This window comes from Saccopteryx leptura, chromosome 1 (genome assembly GCF_036850995.1).
Source record: "Saccopteryx leptura isolate mSacLep1 chromosome 1, mSacLep1_pri_phased_curated, whole genome shotgun sequence".
Lineage (NCBI taxonomy): Eukaryota > Metazoa > Chordata > Mammalia > Chiroptera > Emballonuridae > Saccopteryx > Saccopteryx leptura.
Window position 1 is genome coordinate 366,704,040 of NC_089503.1, and position 21,987 is coordinate 366,726,026.

Genomic DNA, 21,987 nt, shown 5'->3' on the forward strand with positions numbered 1-21,987 from the left:
TCCATTTATATTTGTTATTAATTGTAGAGATAAAGCACTTGCTAAGAAAATGGTCTGACATATAATATTGTTAATAAACTTAAAAAGGTATCATATGAAAGAAAAATGATTTTGGTCCTTCAGAGTTAATGCACACCCTTAGCCTCATGTATTCTGCTCCATTTAAATCCTTTAAAGTGAGTACAACACTCACGTAACAAGGAATAGAAAATAGAATAATGAAAACTGTAAAGTTTTTCAGAAAGCAAGTGTATTTTCAATCAATAGCATTTTACACTATTTCTCACAATATTACTATCTGCTTCTAAAGTAAAGTAGAAGGCATAGGTCACCTTCACCATAGCTTATCACTCAACACATATCCACCAACTGAGACTCCCAAATGGTTCAAGTTGAGTGAAACTCCACCTTTTTCCTGTTTAGGGTGGTCCTGGGCCTGAAATCTCCACACTTGCATCAGAGTCTTCCATATGGCAAATTTTCTAGAATATGGGTCCATAGAGTAAGAGATAAGCACCTCAGGGAAGTGTCATATCAGAGCCAAAGGCGTGTTTCAAAGTCAAGTTGCCAATCTGAAGAGAGCCTAGCAATGAGAAAGAGCCTAACACACCAGTGAGCATGAGGGGCTGAGAAGATGGGAGGTCTGAGTAGGTGGAAGGGGTGGAAGAGCACCCTATCACGGAAGCTCTGTGTCCAGGTCCTGCTACTAAGGCTCAGGATGCCTGGACAACTCCAGAGTAGGCAAACAAAATAGGTTTGGTTTTGTTTTTATTTATTTTACCATGATGATTTTAATCTGCCTAAGTGTTCACTTTCTGTAAAGGACTAGAAGAAGGAAGAAAGCTGTGGTAGACTTTTAGCTGAGATTTTTAGATACTACTTTTGGTAGACGTATGGCCTAAACTATTATTTTTCTCTTAGGAAGGGCTCTGAGGAAAGAAACTATTATTATTTGGGGAAATCAATAATCCTTGATTGAGTAGGGAGAAAATCTGAAAAAGGGATATTAAAATAGTTGCATAAACTTTAAATAGCAATATGTGGATGGAGCAGAGCAAAAAGACAGAAGATGGGAGAAGCTGAACATTACTAGGTAGAAGCAAAAGACACCAATTTGGCATAAATGCTTCATTCCCTTTTAACAACAGAAATATGAAATCCAATTTAATACCATTTGATACCATTCTATAATCCCTTGTCTCCCCTATCCCTCACTGTTATCCACAAATCTCCCATAACTGTCTGTTCCACACCTTGTTGGAGGCGACTTTGAGGTTAGGATTATCATGTTGATAGGTTGTGACCCACACCAAGGACACTCTAAAATGAAAAGTAGAGCAAGAATATTCCACAGGAGCTAAAAATTTGTTCTACAGGAAGTCAGGTAAAAAATAAGTTTTGAAGAATTCACAGAACTTTGGAGAGGGCATTGCATTTTTCTTAGCCAAAAAGGTATGCATCCAAGCTAGTTTTAACCAGAGGTAAGATTCTATATATACTATTGAGAGCAATTTAACAAATGTGTTCTGAGATGGTGAATAAATCACACTGAGCTTTCTTGACTTCTCAGGGAACAGCATGGTGTAACAGCAGTTTTCAGCATCAGAGTGGTAGAGCATTCTGAGAGAGAGGGGTAGACAGCTGGTATACCAGCTGAAGTGCATATTCTCTCTAAATCCTCTTTTATTGTCATAGAGTGCTAAGTGAGGCACAATTTTTTTAAAAAAAGAAAAAAAATACATTAGTCCTTCATAGTTTAAGAAACAAGTCACCTTGAGGCAGATTTTGTTAAATTGGGAAGAATTGCTTGAGCGGTATGGGCCCATCAAGGTTGGCTGAGAGAAGTAGAACCTGGATGCCAACAGGGAGTTCACCTTGCACGCAGAAGTCTTTGGGCAAGGAGAACCGGAGCACAATGTCAGGACATGGTCATTCCGATGTACTATTCATAGGGCAAGTGGAGATGTGAGCTATCAATTTGAAAAGTAAAAACAATTGAAGGAATTTGCAGCCCAGCCTGGTGGAGAAGCTCTCACCTGTTATGGTCGCCCTTCAGCAGCTCTTGGTGACGTGCCCAAACAGATGTATTTTCCACTGGAGTGTTATGGTGGGCATATGTTATGAGGAAAACAAACAAACAAACAAACACATAAAAACAAACACTGAAGCAAAAAAGATCAAAATTCAAATCCAATCCTGCTCTATCCTAGCCTTGGGATTTAATCTCCCTCAGCTTCAGTTTACTTCTCTGTATTACTGAAGCAGTAATGGCCACCTTGTATGACTTTGGGGAGGATAAAATAAAACAAGTTAACATATCTAGATGAGTCTATCTCTGATGTTGGCCTTTCAGGGGCTCATAACAAACACTAGTTCTTTCCTTCCTCAGTTCCGATTGCTGTAAGAAAGGATAATAATATATATATATATATATATATATATATATATATATATATATATATATATATATATATACTGTTTTTTTAAACATTACTATTTTCTGTCCTGTATATTTGAGTTGAGATTTATTCTAAATATTTACAACAAAAATGATGGTGAGTCTTTTTTTTTCTTCTGCACAATTCAGTAATATATTGCCAAATTTAGATAATTTATTATTTCTATCATATACATAGCTTAAATGTATTCAGTTTAATTACATTATCCACCCTTATTTGATGGATACAAAAACACTGACTATAGGTCCTCTCTTATTTCCTCCCGCTGCCAGTAAAATAAACAATGCCACAACATGCTTATCTTAACCATACAGAACATCCCCTATTTCTTCCCATTTATCTAACATACTGATCTAAGGATCTTTGGTTTTTAAAAGTTTGCATTATAATCACTAAAAGACATTATTATAAAAATTTTTTACAGGCCCCACTTTATATATTCTGGTTCAAGAGGCTTGGGGGAAATACAGGAAATGAGCTTTAATGAAGCACATTCACTCATCCTAAGACAAGTGGTCTTGATCCCTCTGAAAGATATAGCTCGGACTAGAAGAGGCCCATCGTGCTGAAACACAACCCTATTTTCCCCCAAACCATTCTGCTCCTCAATTTCAAACTTTTGAGTCAAAGTCCCTAAAACTGAGCAACAAATTTACATAATTATTTTAATAGGAAGGAAACCAAGGAAAGAAAAATCTAGTCTGACACATATTTTGCTGATGAGAAAACTGAGCCTCGTAAGGGCAGACTAATGAGTCCCCGAGAACACACAGCTAGTTTATCCAGAAAGTTCTTCACTTAAGAACGCGTCATTTTCTTCCCTACAGGAGCACAGCATCCCAGCATCTACATCTGTAGTAAATACCTTCAGGTAACTGTACGCCTACCTTGTGTGTGGATGCTTGTCAAAGACAGAATCCTTCTCTAGAAGAGTTTAAAACATTAAAAATAATTCAACATTAACAATTTAAAGTACACTCTAATAATATAAAAATTTCCCGCTCGGAGCTAAATGTAGCTTTCAAAAGATTTATTTTACATGAGTTTTCATTGTTTTATCAACATGATGACAAAGTTAAATTGGGAGATATTTATTGCAAAAAAGAAAAAAACAAAACAAATGGAACTGTGATTTTTCAACTTTTATTATAGAATCAGTGTGCACGTGATATTCTGCAACTCTCTTCATCCTAGTTCAAGGTAGGTCCTTGAATAAAAATTGTTGTACCAGTTAATATATTTCTGTTTAGGAGTTCAACTCTTTTTCTGCAAGTAAAATCTGGGACTAGTGATAGGATTGGAAACTCAAAGGATAACATACATATTTTAATTTTCTCTCTCTCAGGAAGATATTAGTTTTATGAAAAAAGAAATGCTGGGAAAGAAATGATCTTTTTAAGATTATTAACCTAGATTACAATAATTAGCAAAAGCTTGAGTTCTTATTGGTGTACTTTCCACAATTCTGTTGAACCTATCTAATGTTTTTTGTTTGTTTGTTTGTTTTAATTTTTTTTAATTTTTATTTTATTTATTCATTTTAGAAAGGAGAGAGAGAGAGAGAGAGAGAGACGGGGGAGGAGCTGGAAGCATCAACTCCCATATGTGCCTTGACCAGGCGAGCCCAGGGTTTCGAACCGGCAACCTCAGCATTTCCAGGTCAACGTTTTATCCACTGTGCCACCACAGGTCAGGCTCTAATGTTTTTATAACTGTTTAACAATTCTTTAAAAAAAAAAATTCAGAGCATGGCCTACTACATATTGTTCAAAATCTACTTCTTTTTCTAATATTAAATGACTCAAGTAAAAAGCTTTCCATATATTTATCTGTTCATCAGAAAAAAAAAACAACAATTTATGCTTCTATTGATAATCTCTCCACAATTTTTACCTAAACTAGTGTTGATTAAAAAAGAAACAACTGAACTATGACCCAATAGAGTTGGCAAAAATCACAGGAATTCCTACTGCCTTGAGTAATTTAATTTAGCTTGAATTCATTTGAAAATCCCTCCTAAGTCTTGTGAGGAATATTTTGCAGTTCCATTCCCGTTATAGCCCAATGTTTTGCTTCTCCGTTAGTATCTTCACAAAAATTTTTCTTGGCTAAATATTGAACAGCAGTGTCTTCTTTCTTTGTAGTTGAATCTCCTACTGTTTCTATTTTAGAGATTTCTGTTTAGTATTTCTTAGTCTCCACCTGTAGATACCTGGATAATTTAATACTTTTTTTTTTGTCATTTTGTTTTTATATTATTTACTCCCTCTGCTTTGTTTTGTAGTTTCATTTCTTTAATTTATTCCCAGAGCTTTATTTAGTTAAGAAAAATCTGAACACAAGTACTTAAGTGATACAAAGAAATTTTTCAGAAAAGAGTCTATTAAAAAAAACCTTTTAAGAAGAAAGGATAGCATATTCATTAAAATAATTGAATTCTAGTCAAGTAAATTGAAAACAATATGTTCTAAAACATGAGAGAAATGTAATGTTTAATGTTACAATATATCAAAGAATTATGTTGAAAGTCCTGAAAATATAATATATATTTTATACAAATTTGGTAATATTTCATAATTACTATATGATTTTTCTAAGGCTTCTAGACATGCTTTAAAGAAAACAATTTCTCCTTCTTACAACACAGTTGTCCTCTCATCTTGTTGATTGAATTTCTAATACATAAAGGTTGTTTCAAATATGAAAATTTATGGCAGTCTAGTTAGAAAAGCAATTTTTGTTCCCATTACTAATTACAGAATCTTCTGCTTGTCCAATAAATAAAATATGGAGAATATTGTCTTATTATTTAAGCTTTTGATTAACTCTAGCTTCCTGCACTTGACTTAAGAGACTATAAAGAGCAATATTCAATACACTGCTATTCTTCCCAAATTAAAATTTCATAAGAAAATAGTGGACCCTATTGGTTAATCATAATGAAAAGTAGAAAAAACAACCTGTAAGAAGAGAAAAGTCACTACTAGGTGAATATTGGTTGGCAAGCACTAGGGAAACTACCCCAGTTCCTTTCCTCTAAGTGGAAGTAACTCTCAGACATGTTCAACCTTGTGCCGTAGAACTCTGCGGTGGAATGAGCTCTGCTTGACCATTACTGAAATTGTCTATTCAGGGGTCCCCAAACTTCTTACACAGGGGGCCAGTTCACTGTTCCTCGAACCATTGGAACATGTGGAGGGTCACCACATACAGTGCTCCTCTCAATGACCACCAATGAAAGAGGTGCCCCTTCCAGAAGTGCAGCAGGGGGCTGGATAAACGGCCTCAGGGGGCCGCATGCGGCCCCAGGCCGTGGTTTGGGGATGCCTGGTCTATATAATAGATTCTCTATTGGTTCCTTCCCTAACTCTCTTCCTCACTTTCTCAGCAGTGTTCTTTGTGATCCACTTCCTTGTCTCAGAATCTGCTTCCCAGAAAAAGACACAGAAAGATACAGCCTCAAAATCTGTCTATTCCATAATACATATTTCCACTTCCTTCCTCCTCACAAACATCCATTGTATTCTTAAGCTCCTCAGGCCACTGTATGCTCATACAAACCAATCCTAAAAGCAGCCAATTCTGCATGTTCTTCCCACAACCAAACTTACTCCTTGAGTCATCATGCTCTTACAACTCTGATCTTTACTGAGAAATCAAACAAATAGATTAGGCTAGTGGTTCTCAAAGTGTGCACTAGGGCATACTAGTGTGCCCTAGAAGATTTCCAGATGTGCCTTATGGTATTCCAGAGAAATATGTGCCTGTTGGGAACTAAAAAACCAACAGGTTTTTTGGAGTTTAGATTTTGGGGGGACAGAAGTGTGGGGAATTGGCTGTAAGCTGACAGTCTGCCCAACCCCCCACCTTACTTGCCTGATTAGGTTGCAAAAGGCCATTAAGCTGTGGTGCTGGATTGTTTACACTACCCCCCATGTTCCCCGAAAGACTGGAGGCAAGTTTCTTCTATCCTTTGTTTGGTATAAAGCTAAGATGATATGTATGGTGGGAGTTTTGGATTGATGATTAAACATAAGGAGTTGTCTCTTAAAACCTTTTGGATTTCTATAAAAGAAAAATATGTGACAATATCTAAAAAAGCTTTGAACATTTTACTACAATTTTCAACATCTATTTATGTGAATTAGAATTTTCAACCCTCAACACAATTAAGAGTAAAAAGAGAGGAATTCTTCAATGTACTGATGAGGAAATGAGACTTTGCCTTTCAAATATATGCCCAAACATTGAAGAAATTGCTAAGACACATCAGGCTCATGTTTCTCATAAACACAAGAATGAAAAAACTTAACACATTCATGCCAGGACCTGCCGAATTTACTAAATCTTATTAAGAATGTAACTATATATATATATATATATATGATAACTTTTTTGTCATTTTTGTTATTTTTTAGCCCCCCTTTTTTACAAATTCTAAAAAGCATAACTCAAAAAATATAACATAAAAATGTTTTTTAATGTCAGAATAAATTTAATTTTGTCATATTTATTTCATTTAATTACCATAAAAGCACACTTGGACTTTATATTTTTTTCTTTAATATTTGACTTAATTATTATAACATATTTCTCAGTAATTTGTGTATAGTGCGCCTACAGTTATTTGTAGGATTTTAAATGCGCCTTGACTTCAAAAAGTTTGAGAACCACTGGATTAGGCCATGACTGTCACAGGCAGCCAGCTTTGCTAGAAATAACATAATAGGAAAGTCAAAAGATCTTGTACTAGCTTTATAATTCTCTACTTAGGTACTCTCAGTCAAATAACCCTGTAGGTTGTTTTTCAATGAAATGAAGACAATACCACCTGACAACTGCAATTATTTAAAGCATATAACATTTTCAAGAATTGGAAAACTTAGTAGGAAAGGATGCCCTTGTTCAAGTAAATTTCCCATCTCAAAAGTTGCCTTTAATGATATTCTAGCCTAGCCTAGTGTTTCAAAGCTCAGTCCTTTAAAGAAGAACATGGGGATCTAAGAGCCTAAAGCATTGCTGGTGGGGACAGAAATGAATAGACACATTCGAGTAGCAATCTGGGGGGAGTTAGTCAAATTAAGTACATGTATATTCATGATTAAACAACCTTGAGTGTATATGACAGAGAAATTCTCACCAAAGTCCACATGGGGGCATAGGCAAGGACACGTGTCACAACCATTCCTGGTATAGGGAACCATCCTGAAACACCAGCCCTGGGGCTATTGGGCTGGGGAAATGTGATGATGGCACACCATGCAGTTGTGAGGAAACATCCATGAAACATTCGCAGAGCAATGTGCAAAAAGCTTAGACACCACAGTGCTGAGTGAGGGAAAAGAACATTAAAAAATGGAATATAGGCCCTGCCGGTTGGCTCAGTGGTAGAGCATCGGCCTGGCGTGCAGAAGTCCCAGGTTCAATTCCCGGCCAGGGCACACAGGAGAAGCGCCCATTTGCTTCTCCACCCCTCCCCCTCTCTTTCCTCTCTGTCTCTCTCTTCCCCTCCCGCAGCCAAGGCTCCATTGGAGCAAAGATGGCCCGGGCGCTGGGGATGGCTCCTTGGCCTCTGCCCCAGGCGCTGGAGTGGCTCTGGTCGCAACAGAGCGATGGCCTGGAGGGGCAGAGCATCGCCCCCTGGTGGGCAGAGCGTCGCCCCATGGTGGACGTGCCGGGTGGATCCCGGTCGGGCGCATGTGGTAGTCTGTCTGACTGTGTCTCCCCATTTCCAGCTTCAGAAAAATACAAAAAAAAAAAAAAATGGAATATAAACAATAATGCCATTTACGTTTATTAAATAAATGTGAAGACAAAAATGATGCATATCTTCAAAACACATAAGAATATATATTAAACATATAAAAATGTGTGCCTACACCAGGCGATGATACAAATTGTTATAAAAGGTCACCCAATTAGTTGTCTAATAAAACTACACAGGAGAGGGGCCTTGCTCAAATAACAGTCTGCCATGACCTTGGTAGTGTGATCAAGTCAACCTTTTATACCCAAAGTCAAAGCATGAATGAATAAATGAATAGACAAATGATTGAATAAAAAGCTTGGATTTGGAATCCTGATTGGATTTGAATTCTGCCTGTGCCACTTAGTATCTTGATTTAATTTGGGGGGCCTGTTTTTACACACATGAAATATGAATAATAATATTTACAGGCTCATTGTGAAAATTAAAGTAAATTCGTGTGAAGCACTTGGTTTGGGGCCTGGCACATGCAAAGAGCACAGGAAATACATAGTAGAATTATTATCAATAATCTAAAGTGATGATTCACACAATGTAGAAGGTTTTATTGGAGGAGGAGAGACGAGCAGAGATCTTGACTAAGGCCCCCCGGCTCTTCTCCCACTAACTGAGGAGATATGAGAATTTTATATGTCCAGGTGCCACCTGGTGACTGAGAATGAAACACTCCAACATGGTAGGCAGAGATGGAGGAGGCCAGTGACTCTTCTGTAGGCAACTCTCTGCTCTGCCCTGAATGGGATGATAGGGGGATGAAGCTTGTCATGATCTGAGGGCTCTATGGCTCAGACAGAGCTGACTTCAAGGAGAACATGACTTATGTGCACAGGGTAAGTAAATCAGCCATTAAATAAAACTGGTGCTGGAAAACAGTCACAACTGGCCCTGGTACGTTAGCTCAGCTGGTTACAGCATCATGCCCATATGTCAAGGTTGTGGGTTCGATCTCTGTGCAGGGCACATACAGGAATTAACCAAGTAATGCATAAATAAGTGCAGCAACAAATCAATAGTTTTCTCTCTCTTTAGAACCAATAAAAATTAGAAGAACAAAGAAAAACACTCACAACCATTCCTCTATTTACCCACTATTCTTCTTTATTTTGCTGCTAGATTTGGGGGCACCTTGGTACTGTCAGCTTGGTAGAAGGCACTAAAGACAAGCAGTGGTGTGAGGAGCAGTAGGTAAATCTCTCCTAGGCTGGCTGGGATTGAGTACTGAGATGTTATATGCTTGCAAGAAACTTTTCTCTAGTTCTGCTGCTGCACTGCTAAAGGGAACATTAACACTAAAAAGAAAAAAAAAGATAAATGTTAAATCTAGTAAATGATGCACCAGCATTCCAAAAATCTTTAGTACAGCCTGGATTTTTTGCTTCTGCTCCAACTTCATTGCTGAAAAATAAGAAAAAATAGTAGTCAGGTTATAGAGACAAATATTTTTTTTTAAATACATGCCAAAATGTACACATTAACATTCGGGCATAGCATCTCATTTTTTTTTTAATGGCTTATAGTAGAAAATTTTTGTTTATTTTTTTCCCTTGGTAGCTGTTTTCTTGTCACACAGTTAATGGCAGAATAAAGACACACAGCTTAGCTTCACATCAGAGTCTGATCTTGTAAGGCTCAGCAGGGCCGTCCTGGCCTCCTGCAGGTCTTGCAATAGCTTTGAAGGGCGGGGCCGCTAAGGAACTGCACACTGAGTCCTACACAAAACGCTCCCCGTTCCATCACTTGGCTGCTGCTGTCCAATCTTTTTTTTTTTTTTCTTTTTCTGAAGCTGGAAATGGGGAGAGACAGTCAGACAGACTCCCGCATTCGCCCGACTGGGATCCACCTGGCACGCCCACCAGGGGGCGATGCTCTGCCCCTCCGGGGCGTCGCTCTGTTGCGACCAGAGCCACTCTAGCGCCTGGGGCAGAGGCCAAGGAGCCATCCCCAGCACCTGGGCCATCTTTGCTCCAATGGAGCCTTGGCTGCGGGAGGGGAAGAGAGAGACAGAGAGGAAGGAGAGGGGGAGGGGTGGAGAAGCAAATGGGTGCTTCTCCTGTGTGCCCTGGCCAGGAATCGAACCCAGGACTTCTGCACGCCAGGCCGACACTCTACCACTGAGCCAATCGGCCAGGGCCTGTCCCTATCTTTTAACATTGACCGTATCACTCCCTCAAATGTAAACTCTAAAACAAGGGGGCAAAGTGAACCGGGATAGAATTAAGTCCCAGCTCTTGCAAATAAAATGTTACAAAAGACAGAGACAGCAAATGAACCTCTTGCCTTTTCTTCATATATTCAGTCAAATGGTTTTATAATGTAGTCATGTAGCAGAGAAGTGATGCTAATAATTTATTTATCCATCCAATCTCCATGTGTTTCTATTTGATAGGGGTTGACTGTCTAGAACAGATCAGATAAATGTAACTGCCAGGAAATGGGTATTAGCAAATCATATAATTAAAGACAAAGCATAAAAGAAAGTGTCAGACAATGGGCCAAATGTGAAATTTGGTTTGGAAACATCACTCTGCTATAATGTAATAGAATGACACCAATGGAAGGAAATGACCAGATGCCAAGTCATGGCTGACAGTGGAGCATTCTAAAATGGCTGGTGGAGAATAAAAGTGGTCAGTTACCCCTCTGGAGGCATGCACCCTGCTTTGCCTTGGACTGAACATGGCGAGAGCAAGCAGTGGTCTGAGCCACACTGAGGACTGGCTGTGAGAACATGGGCTGTGTGCAAGGGGCCATTAGAGCAGACAGGAAACCTGACCATGGCATGGCCGAGAGGCCACCTAGCATTGTGAAACAGGGGTATGTTCTGTATCACTTAGGGAGAAGCTGCACTTGTTAGACCAAAAAGAAGAGTTAGAGAAAGAGGTACTAAAACAAAGGGGTAGCTCCATGACTGGGCTGCTTTGTTCTGGCCAAAGAAAATCAACAGTCATGATATGAGTGAGCTGTAGCTTTCACCATCTGGGATTCTCTGAAGCTTTAGGTTGAAAGGAGTCGGTGACTAAATCACATATCTCTTTTTCTTTCTAACAAATAAAAACTGCGCTTTATTTAGATCTTCCTGAAAGTACCGACTTTTGGTAGCTAGTACTACAAGAGATGTAAAGAAATCACCAGGATTTGGCTAAAAATTATTAATGCTACATATCCCATATTCTAAGCACTTTATAAAGCATTACTGCAGATCTTCACCACAATCCTTTGATCTCCTTTTACAGAGAATTAAATTGAGGCTGAAAAAGATTAAATATCATGCTCAAGGACGCAGCACTTGAAATTAAGCCCTAGTCTTTCAGTGTTTTCTATTTGTTTTTGTTGTTCTTGTGATCATTAGTTTGTCTTAGCCATACTTAAAACATAGATGGTGTCACCCAAAGAGTTTAAACAGAAGATATATAAGGAAATACTTGTAGATAGGATTAAAGCACTAGATATAATGTTGGATTAAATGCCTGCAACATTCTCTCGAAGAAGATTTTATAATTACATAAGTAATTAAATCAGATTGAGGAGGAATAGGCAGTTTGACCACGCTGGCCACCTCAGCGCTATCGCTCAGCCGTCCGGAGCCCACCGAGCAAAGGGATGCTGGCACCACAATTCATCAGCATTCCACTATGACAGGCAGAGGCATGGTTTTAGACATTCTGTGAACTTTTTACTTTCCTTTGCCAATCTCAATATAGGTAAAGAGCTAAATAACTTATTGGGGGGAGGGCAAAGGTTGACATATAGGATAGCAGAAAAAAATGAAAATCACTAAATAAATAGATAAATTCTTATTTTCAGACTAGCATCCTGTCAGTTAAGGCTCAGTATTTTATTATATTGCCAGTTGAACAACACACTTACTTTAAGTATAAGGACACAAGAAGAAAAAAAAAAAGCAACTCAAGGCATTTAGAAAATCATTATTTTGAAGGGAGTCAAATTCCAAAAATATGTTTCTTTAGAGTTTACTTTGGGTAATAGGTGATGTAGTATTGTGAAACTTTAAGCTAATGTGACAGAAAGCATTTTTTATTAAAGAATGTGCTATGTACACTGATTTTTCATTACCTTTTAATACCAAACCCTCTGTGCATACTCTTCTCTGCCAAATGGAAACAAAATGATCTCCATGCACGTTCATGTACATATGAAACCAGACTTCACACATGCAGAACAAAAAGTAATTTCCAGAAAATTGTATCATAATATTATTAATTGCTACATATTTTTTCCTGAAAGATTTTAAATGTATTTTGAACATTTACATAACCACTAACTCTGGCATAAAGACACAAGATCTTGTACTAGAATTTATTGTCCACAAGCCAGAAGCTATAAAACATTCAGTAATTAAGGTCCCATAAAGACATCATGATAGAAAATACAAGTATAATGGACTCTAGAGAGCACAACATTGAATCTTAGGGTAAAAAATATTTAATATCTGGATGACCTGAGCTTTAAACAGTTATTAACATGGATTTTTTTTTTTTTTTTTTGCGAGAGAGATGGTCAGAGAGAGACAGAGAAAGGGACAGATAGGGACAGACAGACAGAAAGGGAGAAAGATGAAAAGCATCAATTATTTTATGGTGGCACCTTAGTTGTTCATTGATTCCTTTCTCATATGTGCCTTGACTAGGGGCTACAGCAGAGCCAGTGACTCCTTACTCAAGCCAGTGCCACTGCGCTCAAGCTGGTGAGCCAGTGCTCAAGCCAGCGACCTTGGGTATTTGAACCTAGGTCCTGTCTATCACAGTCCAATGTTCTATCCACTATGCCACCACCAGGTCAGTCTAATGTGGGTCTTATATTGTTTGTTTATCTTGAAAACTAGCATACAGAAGGATGTAAGTCATTCCAGCTCCTGACTTTTGCTTAGCTTTGTCAGGACTCAACACTACAAAACCCAACATCGATCTCCTGAGATGACTTTAAAGGAGAGACCTCATAATTGTCAGTCCCCCACCTGTCCTAGAGCAGACTCAGCTAAGTCCCTAGAAAAGAGAAAGAAATGAGGTTTCTTTCATTTTATTGGCTACTTCAGCATAAGGCTCTCTCAGATTTCAGTTCTGTCCTTTGTCAACCAGGTATAAGGAAAAATAGAAATTAAAAATAAGAAGCTTAGTCCTCCTGTTGAAAATAAATTTCTCATTCTCTATTCTTAGAGCATTTATTTACATTAGAAAACTTGTCACTTTGAGCAAATTCTCAATTCTTTAAGATGTATATAAGTCCTTTTGAAAATTAAATGGGCATTTTTTCAGGTTTAAGACCCAGGAAAATTGTTCTCAAGGACTTGAGAATGAAGTACCGTATTTCCCCATGTATAAGATGCACCTTAATTTTGGGGCCCAAAATTTGAAAAAAAAATTGTATTATATAAAGTTATTAAACTCAAGTTTTATTCATTATGAAATTTATACAATTCCCCATCACTGTCAAAACTCCCATCCAGTAGCTTGTCCTCATCTGTGTCTGATGACAAATCACTGTCTTCATATATTGCCTCGTCCTCAGTTCCATCTATGGCGTTTGAAATGCCACACTTCTACAACCACTGTATAAGACACACCCAGTTTTTAGACCCCAAATTTTTTGTCAAAGGTGCATCTTATACATGGGGAGATATGGTAAACATCCATGTGAGATAGTGCCCCTAGTGCTGACTTTCTGAGACTGGGTAAGAGCCTCACTCTAGCTGATACCGGACTCCAAGTTGTAAAACCACCTCCTGTCATAAAAATATGAAAAGCTTATTTTTCCTTCATGTAAAACCAGTTAACTGACACAGATGTTCACTCCCACTTACCTGGTGATAAAGGATAAACTATGCATAATAAAAGGTGCTGTCAAGCCCTCTTACTGGCAGATGAATTGAATTATTATTTATCTTGAGAATATGTCTATATTCTTGATGATATGAAGGGTGAAATTTCTTTCTGACTTTGAAATCTCTTAGTGATTTTTCTCTGATACATATCACATTCTGGTCAACACTTACTCAATAAGATTTGTTTTCTTTTTCTACAGCTTTTGTGAAGAGAAATTCTGTGTTGGGAGAGGAAATATTTTTAAAAATTATATTTCCCCAACACAGACTAGGGCTGACAACACAGGCAAGTCATTTTGACGGGGTCTACTGGTGCAAAATCTGGTGACAGGGGTGTCCTTCCCTGTATTATATTCTTGCCTACCTGCATGCCCGGGACAGGTGCTCATATGAGGTGTCTTTATAAGACAAATTTACTCTGGCCCTCTGGTCAGTTGTCTATCATAGTATATGAATCTTCTTTTAATTAGCAGTTAGTAATATCCATATTCTAAATTCTAGCCTGAGATTACAACCTTGAACTCTTTAATCCAAGATTTATTGAAGCTTGATTTTGAGAAATAATATTTAGAGCAATTGCCTAAATGGAACAGAGTAAGCCCATTCCTCTTGATAATTTCATTTTTACCCTTGAATCTAACCAGAAAATGAGACTTGTTTTCATGGACAAGTCGCTTATTTTCTCTTTTCTAAATGTTGTCAACTGGAGAATCAAGGTAGAGAAATGAGATGCTTGTCTCATTAGATTAAAACTTTAGACATCAACGGGGGTTCTGAATTCAAAACAAAATGAGCACAATAAAAAGCTTATACACATCAAGGCAGCAAATCATTCATTGTTACCTTGCTAGTAAAACTATGATCTTGCTAACCCTTAAGTATTGATCAAAATTTACAAAGAGTTAGAATAAGAAAACAGGAGAAGAATTTGCCAGGTATGTGTTTTATGGCCAGCTAGTGAAAAATTAGCTCTCAAGTGGTGTTAATAAAAAGTAGATCTGAAACGTCAGAATCAAATGTATCTAATCACATTTTCAGAAATCAGTTGACCCTGAAATTAAAAGTAAAATAGGCCCAAGGACACATTAGCAGGTGATGTGAGAATGGCAGTTCTCTTTACATCTCATTCCCCAGTATGACTTTCACAATGAAACCTGGAGAAAGAGAAGTGGGTTATAGAGTGGTTGTGGATCAGAGAGCTGCTGAATTCACAAGACTTGGTGAATACAATCAGAAATAATTATTTCTACTAGAATTTATTTTCTTCTGAGTAACTCTGCTCAAAAATCATATGTCTCAGTCAGGGAGTTTGCTCGAAATTAGATGATGTTAGCTATACACCTTCTTGGAGATTATTGCATTGGTGTGAATAATTGAAAACTATGAAAGTGACCTTCTTTGAAAATTGATCAGTGACTGACTACAATGGTTAAAGCCATTATTTTGGGATCTCATTTGCTTGTATGAGAGCTCATCTCTGACCAAGTATTTTTTTAAGTACCACATTAAGAGCTAAATAAAACATTCTTTGGAATTTACTAGCTCCAAGACTCAGCTTGCACCAAATGCTACACCCAGCCTAACTATTTTCTAGTTCTGTGTGGAACACAAAGAAAACAGAAGCAAAGTACTGTATCAGGTTTTATTAAAGAAATTATAGTGAATCTCAACATACAACAGATCTCTCAAAATCAATCTATACAAGTTAAAGCAAATGTTAAACCTTTATGAAAGGAATATGTGGCCTGAATTTTTATTAATTGAAAACATTCCCTAAGACTAATTTTTAAATAATTCTCCTGCTTTTACTTTCAAGTTTTTGTTTCCATGATTGAATAAATGATTTGATTGGCTTTCCTAAATTACTGATGAAGAAGCTAGAATTTGAGGATTTCAACTTTTGTTGAGTATTTGAATCACCAAGATTTAAAAACATAGCAATGTCGTTGTTCACCTTCAGAGATTCTTGGTTCCATTTGCCTGAGGTGGGACCCTGCTCATAGGACTGTTATAAAGGAGATGCTAATGTTCAGCCAGAGCACTTGTCTGGGGGGCTCCAGACAGTCCAGTGGCCCCTTGCTCAAGCCAGCAACCTTGGGCTTCAAGATAGCAGCAACCTTTGGGCTCCAGCCAGTGATGATGGGATCATGTCCTTGATTCCACACTCAAGCCAGTGACCCTGCACTCAAACGGGTGAGCCTGCGCTCAAGCCGGCCATCTCTCGGCTTTGAACCTGGAGTCTCAGTGTCCCAGGTCATCACTCTATCCACTGTGCTACCACTGGTCAGGTGACATAGTTCTTTTTCAATGTACTTTATAAATCATATGACTTATGAAAATACTAAAGAAGTCAAGTCAGATAAATCTGTTTGGGAATAACCAAGCTAATATAAAAAAAAAAAAACACTACAAATAGCATGATGGAATATAAGAAACGGGGGTCTGTTAGTAAGAGAGACAGGCTGCAGTTTTTAGACAATGAGGAAAAAACAAAGAGGTAAATTGTGAGATTCAATGAAGGATCTTTCCGTAATTATTTATTAGTACTGGATTGGGAGCTGGAATGCTTTACTCCTTAGACCATTTAGTTGTAAGATCAGCATTACTATATACAAACAGATCATTTTATTTATTTATTTTCCTCTTCTAGTTTTTTTTAAAGGTTTTTAATTGGGCCCTGGCTGGTTCGCTCAGTGGGTTTTAAGAGTGTCATCCAGAAACAACAAGGTTGCCAGTTCGATTCCTGGTCAGGGCACACACAGGAAGCAACCAAAAAATGCACGACTGAGTGGAACAACAAATGCTCCTTCCCCCCTCGCCTCTCTCTCCCTTCTGATCTCTGTCACTCTAAAAATCAATTAAAAGGAAGCCCTGCCCGAGCAGCTCAGTGGGCTGATTGTCATCCCAGAGCGCGGAGGCTGCCAGCTCCATTCCGGGGTCTGGCACGTAAAGGAGCAGCTCGATGTTACTGTCTCTCTCTCCTCCTGCCTCTCTCAAAATAAATTAATTAATTAAGTGTTTTAATTGAATTTATTGGGGTACAGGTTTCAGGTGTGCAGCTCCATAAACACCATCTGCACACTGCACGCTGCGCCCTCCACCCCAAGCAGTCTCTTTCCGTCCCCATTTCCTGCCCCTTTGCCCTCCTCCACCTAGCCCCACCTCTCCTTCCTTCTGGCTATCGCCGCTCTGTTGTCTACGGCTATATACACGTATGACTTTATCTTGCTTAATCCTTTCACCTTCTGTCACCCAGTCTCCCAAACCCCCTCTCCTCTAACAGCTGTCATTCAAAACAGATATTCTTCTTGACTGATGCTTTTTATAGGTAAATAACTAACCAACAGAGGTTTGGAGAAAAAAAAACAGGTATCAATATTACAGTCTGATCACATAATATAAGAAACAGTAAAATTTGTTAAATGGCTCTAAAATACACCAATGTTACTAAGAAGTAAAATACAGAACACTAGAAGCATAAAATGTCCTTTCGCTTCATATTTACATTTATTTTCATACTATCTAACTTACTATCACTTACAATTGCTAAACTCTAGTTTCTTTTATGGTGTTATTTATCTATTCCAAATATGAAGTTGAAATCGTTTTGTGACAATCTTATTCATTAGCTTAATTTTAAGTTTTGTCTCTAGGGCTATAATAATTGGTGCAAAAAATGCAAATAATACTACTCTACCCTATTTTTTTTTTTTTTTGGCATAATAGCCTTTCAGCATTACCTAACATTCAAAAGTTTTTTATTCAGTATTTACTATCACATCTGGATGCTATTGTTAATCAACCAACTGATTTTCTATTATCCTTTAGAAACACTCTTATTATATAGCTACAGCCTATGTATATTTGAGCCAAAATTGTTGTTTGGAAGAAAGAGAACATTTGATTGCTATTTTTATACATTCACCTGGAATGTGAAAAATTTATTCAACCATTCTCCTCTTTTTGGATATATATAGTTGTACAATTTTTCACTATTACACAATTTGCCACCATCACACTGAAAGGGCTAGCCCATTTGACCAAGAGTTAATATTCTTAAAATGTAAATGGAGCTTACAATGCAATAAGAAAAATATTGCCATACCAGTAGATAAATGCATAACTTAATGCAAAAGCAAAAGAGATGAAAAACACAGAATATACATAATTTTTAAAATGTAAATGAAAACAAAATAATTTGTCCTTTTAAATTGCAAATATTTTAAAAAGGGAGACAGATTTAGATAACACAAGTAGAAAGTTAGATGAAGATAGAGCTAGGTGGGTATAGTAGGATATGTAAGAGCACAGGCTTCAGGCAGTCGGATCTGGATTCCTGATTGTGCAGAGACTTTCCAGCTATTTGGCTTTAACTGATGTCCATCAGCCTCAGTTTCCTCATCTGTAATATGGGAATAATAATAGTATTTAACTTGCAATGTTTTGGAAAGATTAAGTAAAATAATGCTTATAAAGTGCATAATACTATTTAACATAGAGTGAGCTCTCAATAAATTGGCAATTAGAATAGTTCCCAATGCAGCAAGCATACAGGGAAACAGGTGTGACAACAGGGTCCTGGTAGAATGAATCACCAAATGTTTTCAGGAATATAGTTTAGCTATATGTATCAAAAGTCTTCTATATTTTTATTTTTTGTTTGTTTGTTTGTTTTTTTAATTTTATTTATTCATTTTAGAGAGGAGAGAGAAAGGGAGAGAGAGAGACAGAGAGAGAAGGTGGGGAGGAGCTGGAAACATCAACTCCTATATGTGCCTTGACCAGGCAAGCCCAGGGTTTCGAACCGGCAACCTCAGCATTTCCAGGTCAACACTTTATCCACTGTGCCACCACAGGTCAGGCCAGTCTTCTATATTTTTAGACTTATTGAACAAATCATCTTATTTTTTAAAAATTAGAGATGTGATCAAGGATATAAATTTATATATCTATTCTTAACATACCTTTTGTATTTTAATAACTAATGTTTTAATAGAGAGGCACATTGGTCTTATATGATAAGGCTTTTAAAGTTAGCAAAAGTTGGAATTTACAGTTTATGAAAAATGAATGATATGCCCTAAATTGTGGAAAGGATACTTTGGGGAAAATATTCAGATCTTATTTGAAATTTTATTATTTTTACTGCTTTTTTACTATGCTCCCCCCTCCCCTAAAATTGGAGGCTGCAAAATTGAGCATGGCTCATTTGTAAAAGTATCTGAAATAAATGTGTGAGCTCCCTTATTTCTTTCATAAAGTTCTTTAAAAATATCACTTTTTTATTTTTTACATTTATCACTTTGCATGAAGGGATATAGAAGAAAACATTGTTTAATTATTTTTACTCTTGATTAACATAAAATTTAAAAAAATGTGACTAAATTTTTTGTTTGTTTGGTATAACATTTATAAAAATAAAAAGTTTTTAAAATGTTATTTTTTTCTTTTACCTAAAAGTTTGAAAGTGGCTAAACATTTACATGAAATTTTAGAGGCTGCGTTTGAGCTGACATGTTTTTGTCTGCATGCTACCTGACACGTGAAAAATTCACTTTGAGATACCATGAGATACTGAGACCCTTAACTCAGAAGATACACTGTACATGTCATGGGACATCTATTGACTGTCTGGAAAAAGAAGACAACAGCGGTGTCACAGTGAATCCAAAGAGAAAATCACAAACGCAAACAAGATAGAAGGAGTTAGTGTGTGGTCAAGGAGCTACACACATGGGAACTTGTAGTACCACCTTCCACATTGAGAAGCAACAATAACTTACTTACTTAGCTATCAGCTTCTTCTGACCAGTACAAAATGAGCCAGTTAATTTGGTTTTTTAAAAACCCCACAATTTTGCCCTGGCCGGTTGGCTCAGCGGTAGAGCGTCGGCCTAGCGTGTGGAGGACCCGGGTTTGATTCCCGGCCAGAGCACACAGGAGAAGCGCCCATTTGCTTCTCCACCCTTCCGCCGCGCTTTCCTCTCTATCTCTCTCTTCCCCTCCCGCAGCCAGGGCTCCATTGGAATAAAGATGGCCCGGGTTCTGGGGATGGCTCTGTGGCCTCTGCCTCAGGCGCTAGAGTGGCTCTGGTCGCAACATGGCGACGCCCCGGAGGGGCAGAGCATCGCCCCCTGGTGGGCAGAGCCTCGCCCCATGGTGGGCATGCCGGGTGGATCCTGGCCGGGCGCATGCGGGAGTCTGTCTGACTGTCTCTCCCTGTTTCCAGCTTCAGAAAAATGAAAAAAAAAAAAAAACCCCACAATTTTATTAATGTGTTTTTTAAAAAATGAAATTGGTTTATTCCTGCAAACTAATATTACATGAATATGGATAACTACATATATCTCCAATTGTATCTTACATTTACCTCTTTGGAATCAAGAGTTTCATGTTCAGGAATAGCCACCATTGGATGACTCAGCTTCACAGAAAAGATGGCCAGGATGTGATGAAGGATAGAAATAAGGAGAAATAGATGTTTAAATTTCATTTAAATAGATAGTTAAACAATGACATAAGTATATGACAGACTATTGTATTAGATTCTATCAAGTGTAAACCTCAAAATTGATTGTTATTAAAAACAAAGGAAGATATTCTTAACATAGAAAAAATTTTTAGCTGATGGTGAATACGTTGAGCACACAGCCATATCTTACTTCTTCTTCTATTCCCCATAAACTCTGACAGTGCTTAGCATATCACATAGACAGTTATTATAATTTTATTGAATTAATGAATTATAAAAACACACTGACAGATATCAGAAAGAGAAAACAAAGTTGTATTTATGTGTCAGCTCTCACAATAGGACTCAAATTGAAAAATTCCAAAGTAAAAGAAATAAATCATGCTCAGATCCATAGTAAATACAGGCGTATCTATAGAAGGAAATGCTTACTTAGAATGAGAAGCATTGTGCATTATTGTAAATATTAATAATCTCAATACACAGGGACTTCATAATCATTGCAATATTACCAGATGATGTTATTATAATAAAGTTTACAACATACTGACACTTTAATTAAAAGGAGTTACTTATGCTTATACAAAAAAAAAAGGTTTTTTTCAGGTGAGAGGAAGGGTGATATCGAGGCAGACTCCCATACGTGACCCAACCAGAATCCACCCAGCAACCCCATCCGGGGCTGATGCTCAAGTACCAAGCACCTGTGCCCTAACAGAGCTATCCTCAGGGCCCAGGGCCATGGTAAAACCAACTGGGCTACTATAGGAGGGGAAGAGGGAGAGTAAGAGGAGAAGGAGTGGGGGAGAAGCAGATGGTCACTCCTCCTGTGTGCCTTGAGTAAGAATCAAACTGGGGATGTACATATGCCAGGCCAATGCTCTATCCACTGAGCCACCAGCCAGAGCCATTTCAGAATTTTTATTATTACATGGGACTTCTCAGCACTATACAAATACTTAAACCTATTGATAAAGAAGGAAGCTATAGATACACAAGAGAAAGAAACAGAATGAAGGACACACGCACACCTGGGAAAATCAGAAAATAATCATCCCACTCTTATTTTTAATAGAGTCCTTAGTTGGTCAATAAATCAATGGAATAGTAACTAGCTCCTAACACTCCAGGGCAATTCAGAGGATCCCAGAAATGTAGCTGTGCTCCAGGTGAACGCCAACACTGGCTCCTAGGGTGGCCAGGGAGCTCCCCCACCCTCACATTTCCCCAGATTTCCCCCTCTGGAGCCTGCTTTTATTTAAAGATATAGCTTCACTAAATCCCATCCAAAATATTCTGTTTCCAACTATAAAATCCTCTGGGTTTCATAACACCAGGACTCCTTCTAACTACCTGAGACAATTGCTTTAAATAGAAGTATAATCTGACTCTTGAGCCAACTAAGGCTCCAAATAGCATTCCAGAAATCAGCTGAAAACACCTATATTCC

The 21,987-nt window shown here is 37.7% G+C and overlaps 1 protein-coding gene across 12 annotated transcripts in view; it reads right to left on the bottom strand.

Moving 5' to 3' along the window:
- Window positions 1-8,237: 8,237 nt before the first annotated feature.
- MLIP (muscular LMNA interacting protein) overlaps window positions 8,238-21,987 on the bottom strand; it is a 270,123-nt gene continuing 256,373 nt past the window's right edge. For 9 of the 12 annotated variants that reach the window (XM_066359166.1, XM_066359161.1, XM_066359163.1 and 6 more), the window contains 2 exons: window positions 20,436-20,489; window positions 17,760-18,467 (listed from right to left, as the gene is read on the bottom strand). In XM_066359166.1, coding sequence (XP_066215263.1) covers window positions 18,435-18,467; window positions 20,436-20,489 — 87 coding nt within the window. In that variant the 3' untranslated portion in view covers window positions 17,760-18,434. Of the gene's footprint in view, window positions 9,622-17,759; window positions 18,468-20,435; window positions 20,490-21,987 lie in introns of those variants that run through there. The other 3 variants (XM_066359164.1, XM_066359158.1, XM_066359156.1) reach the window with 2 other exon arrangements.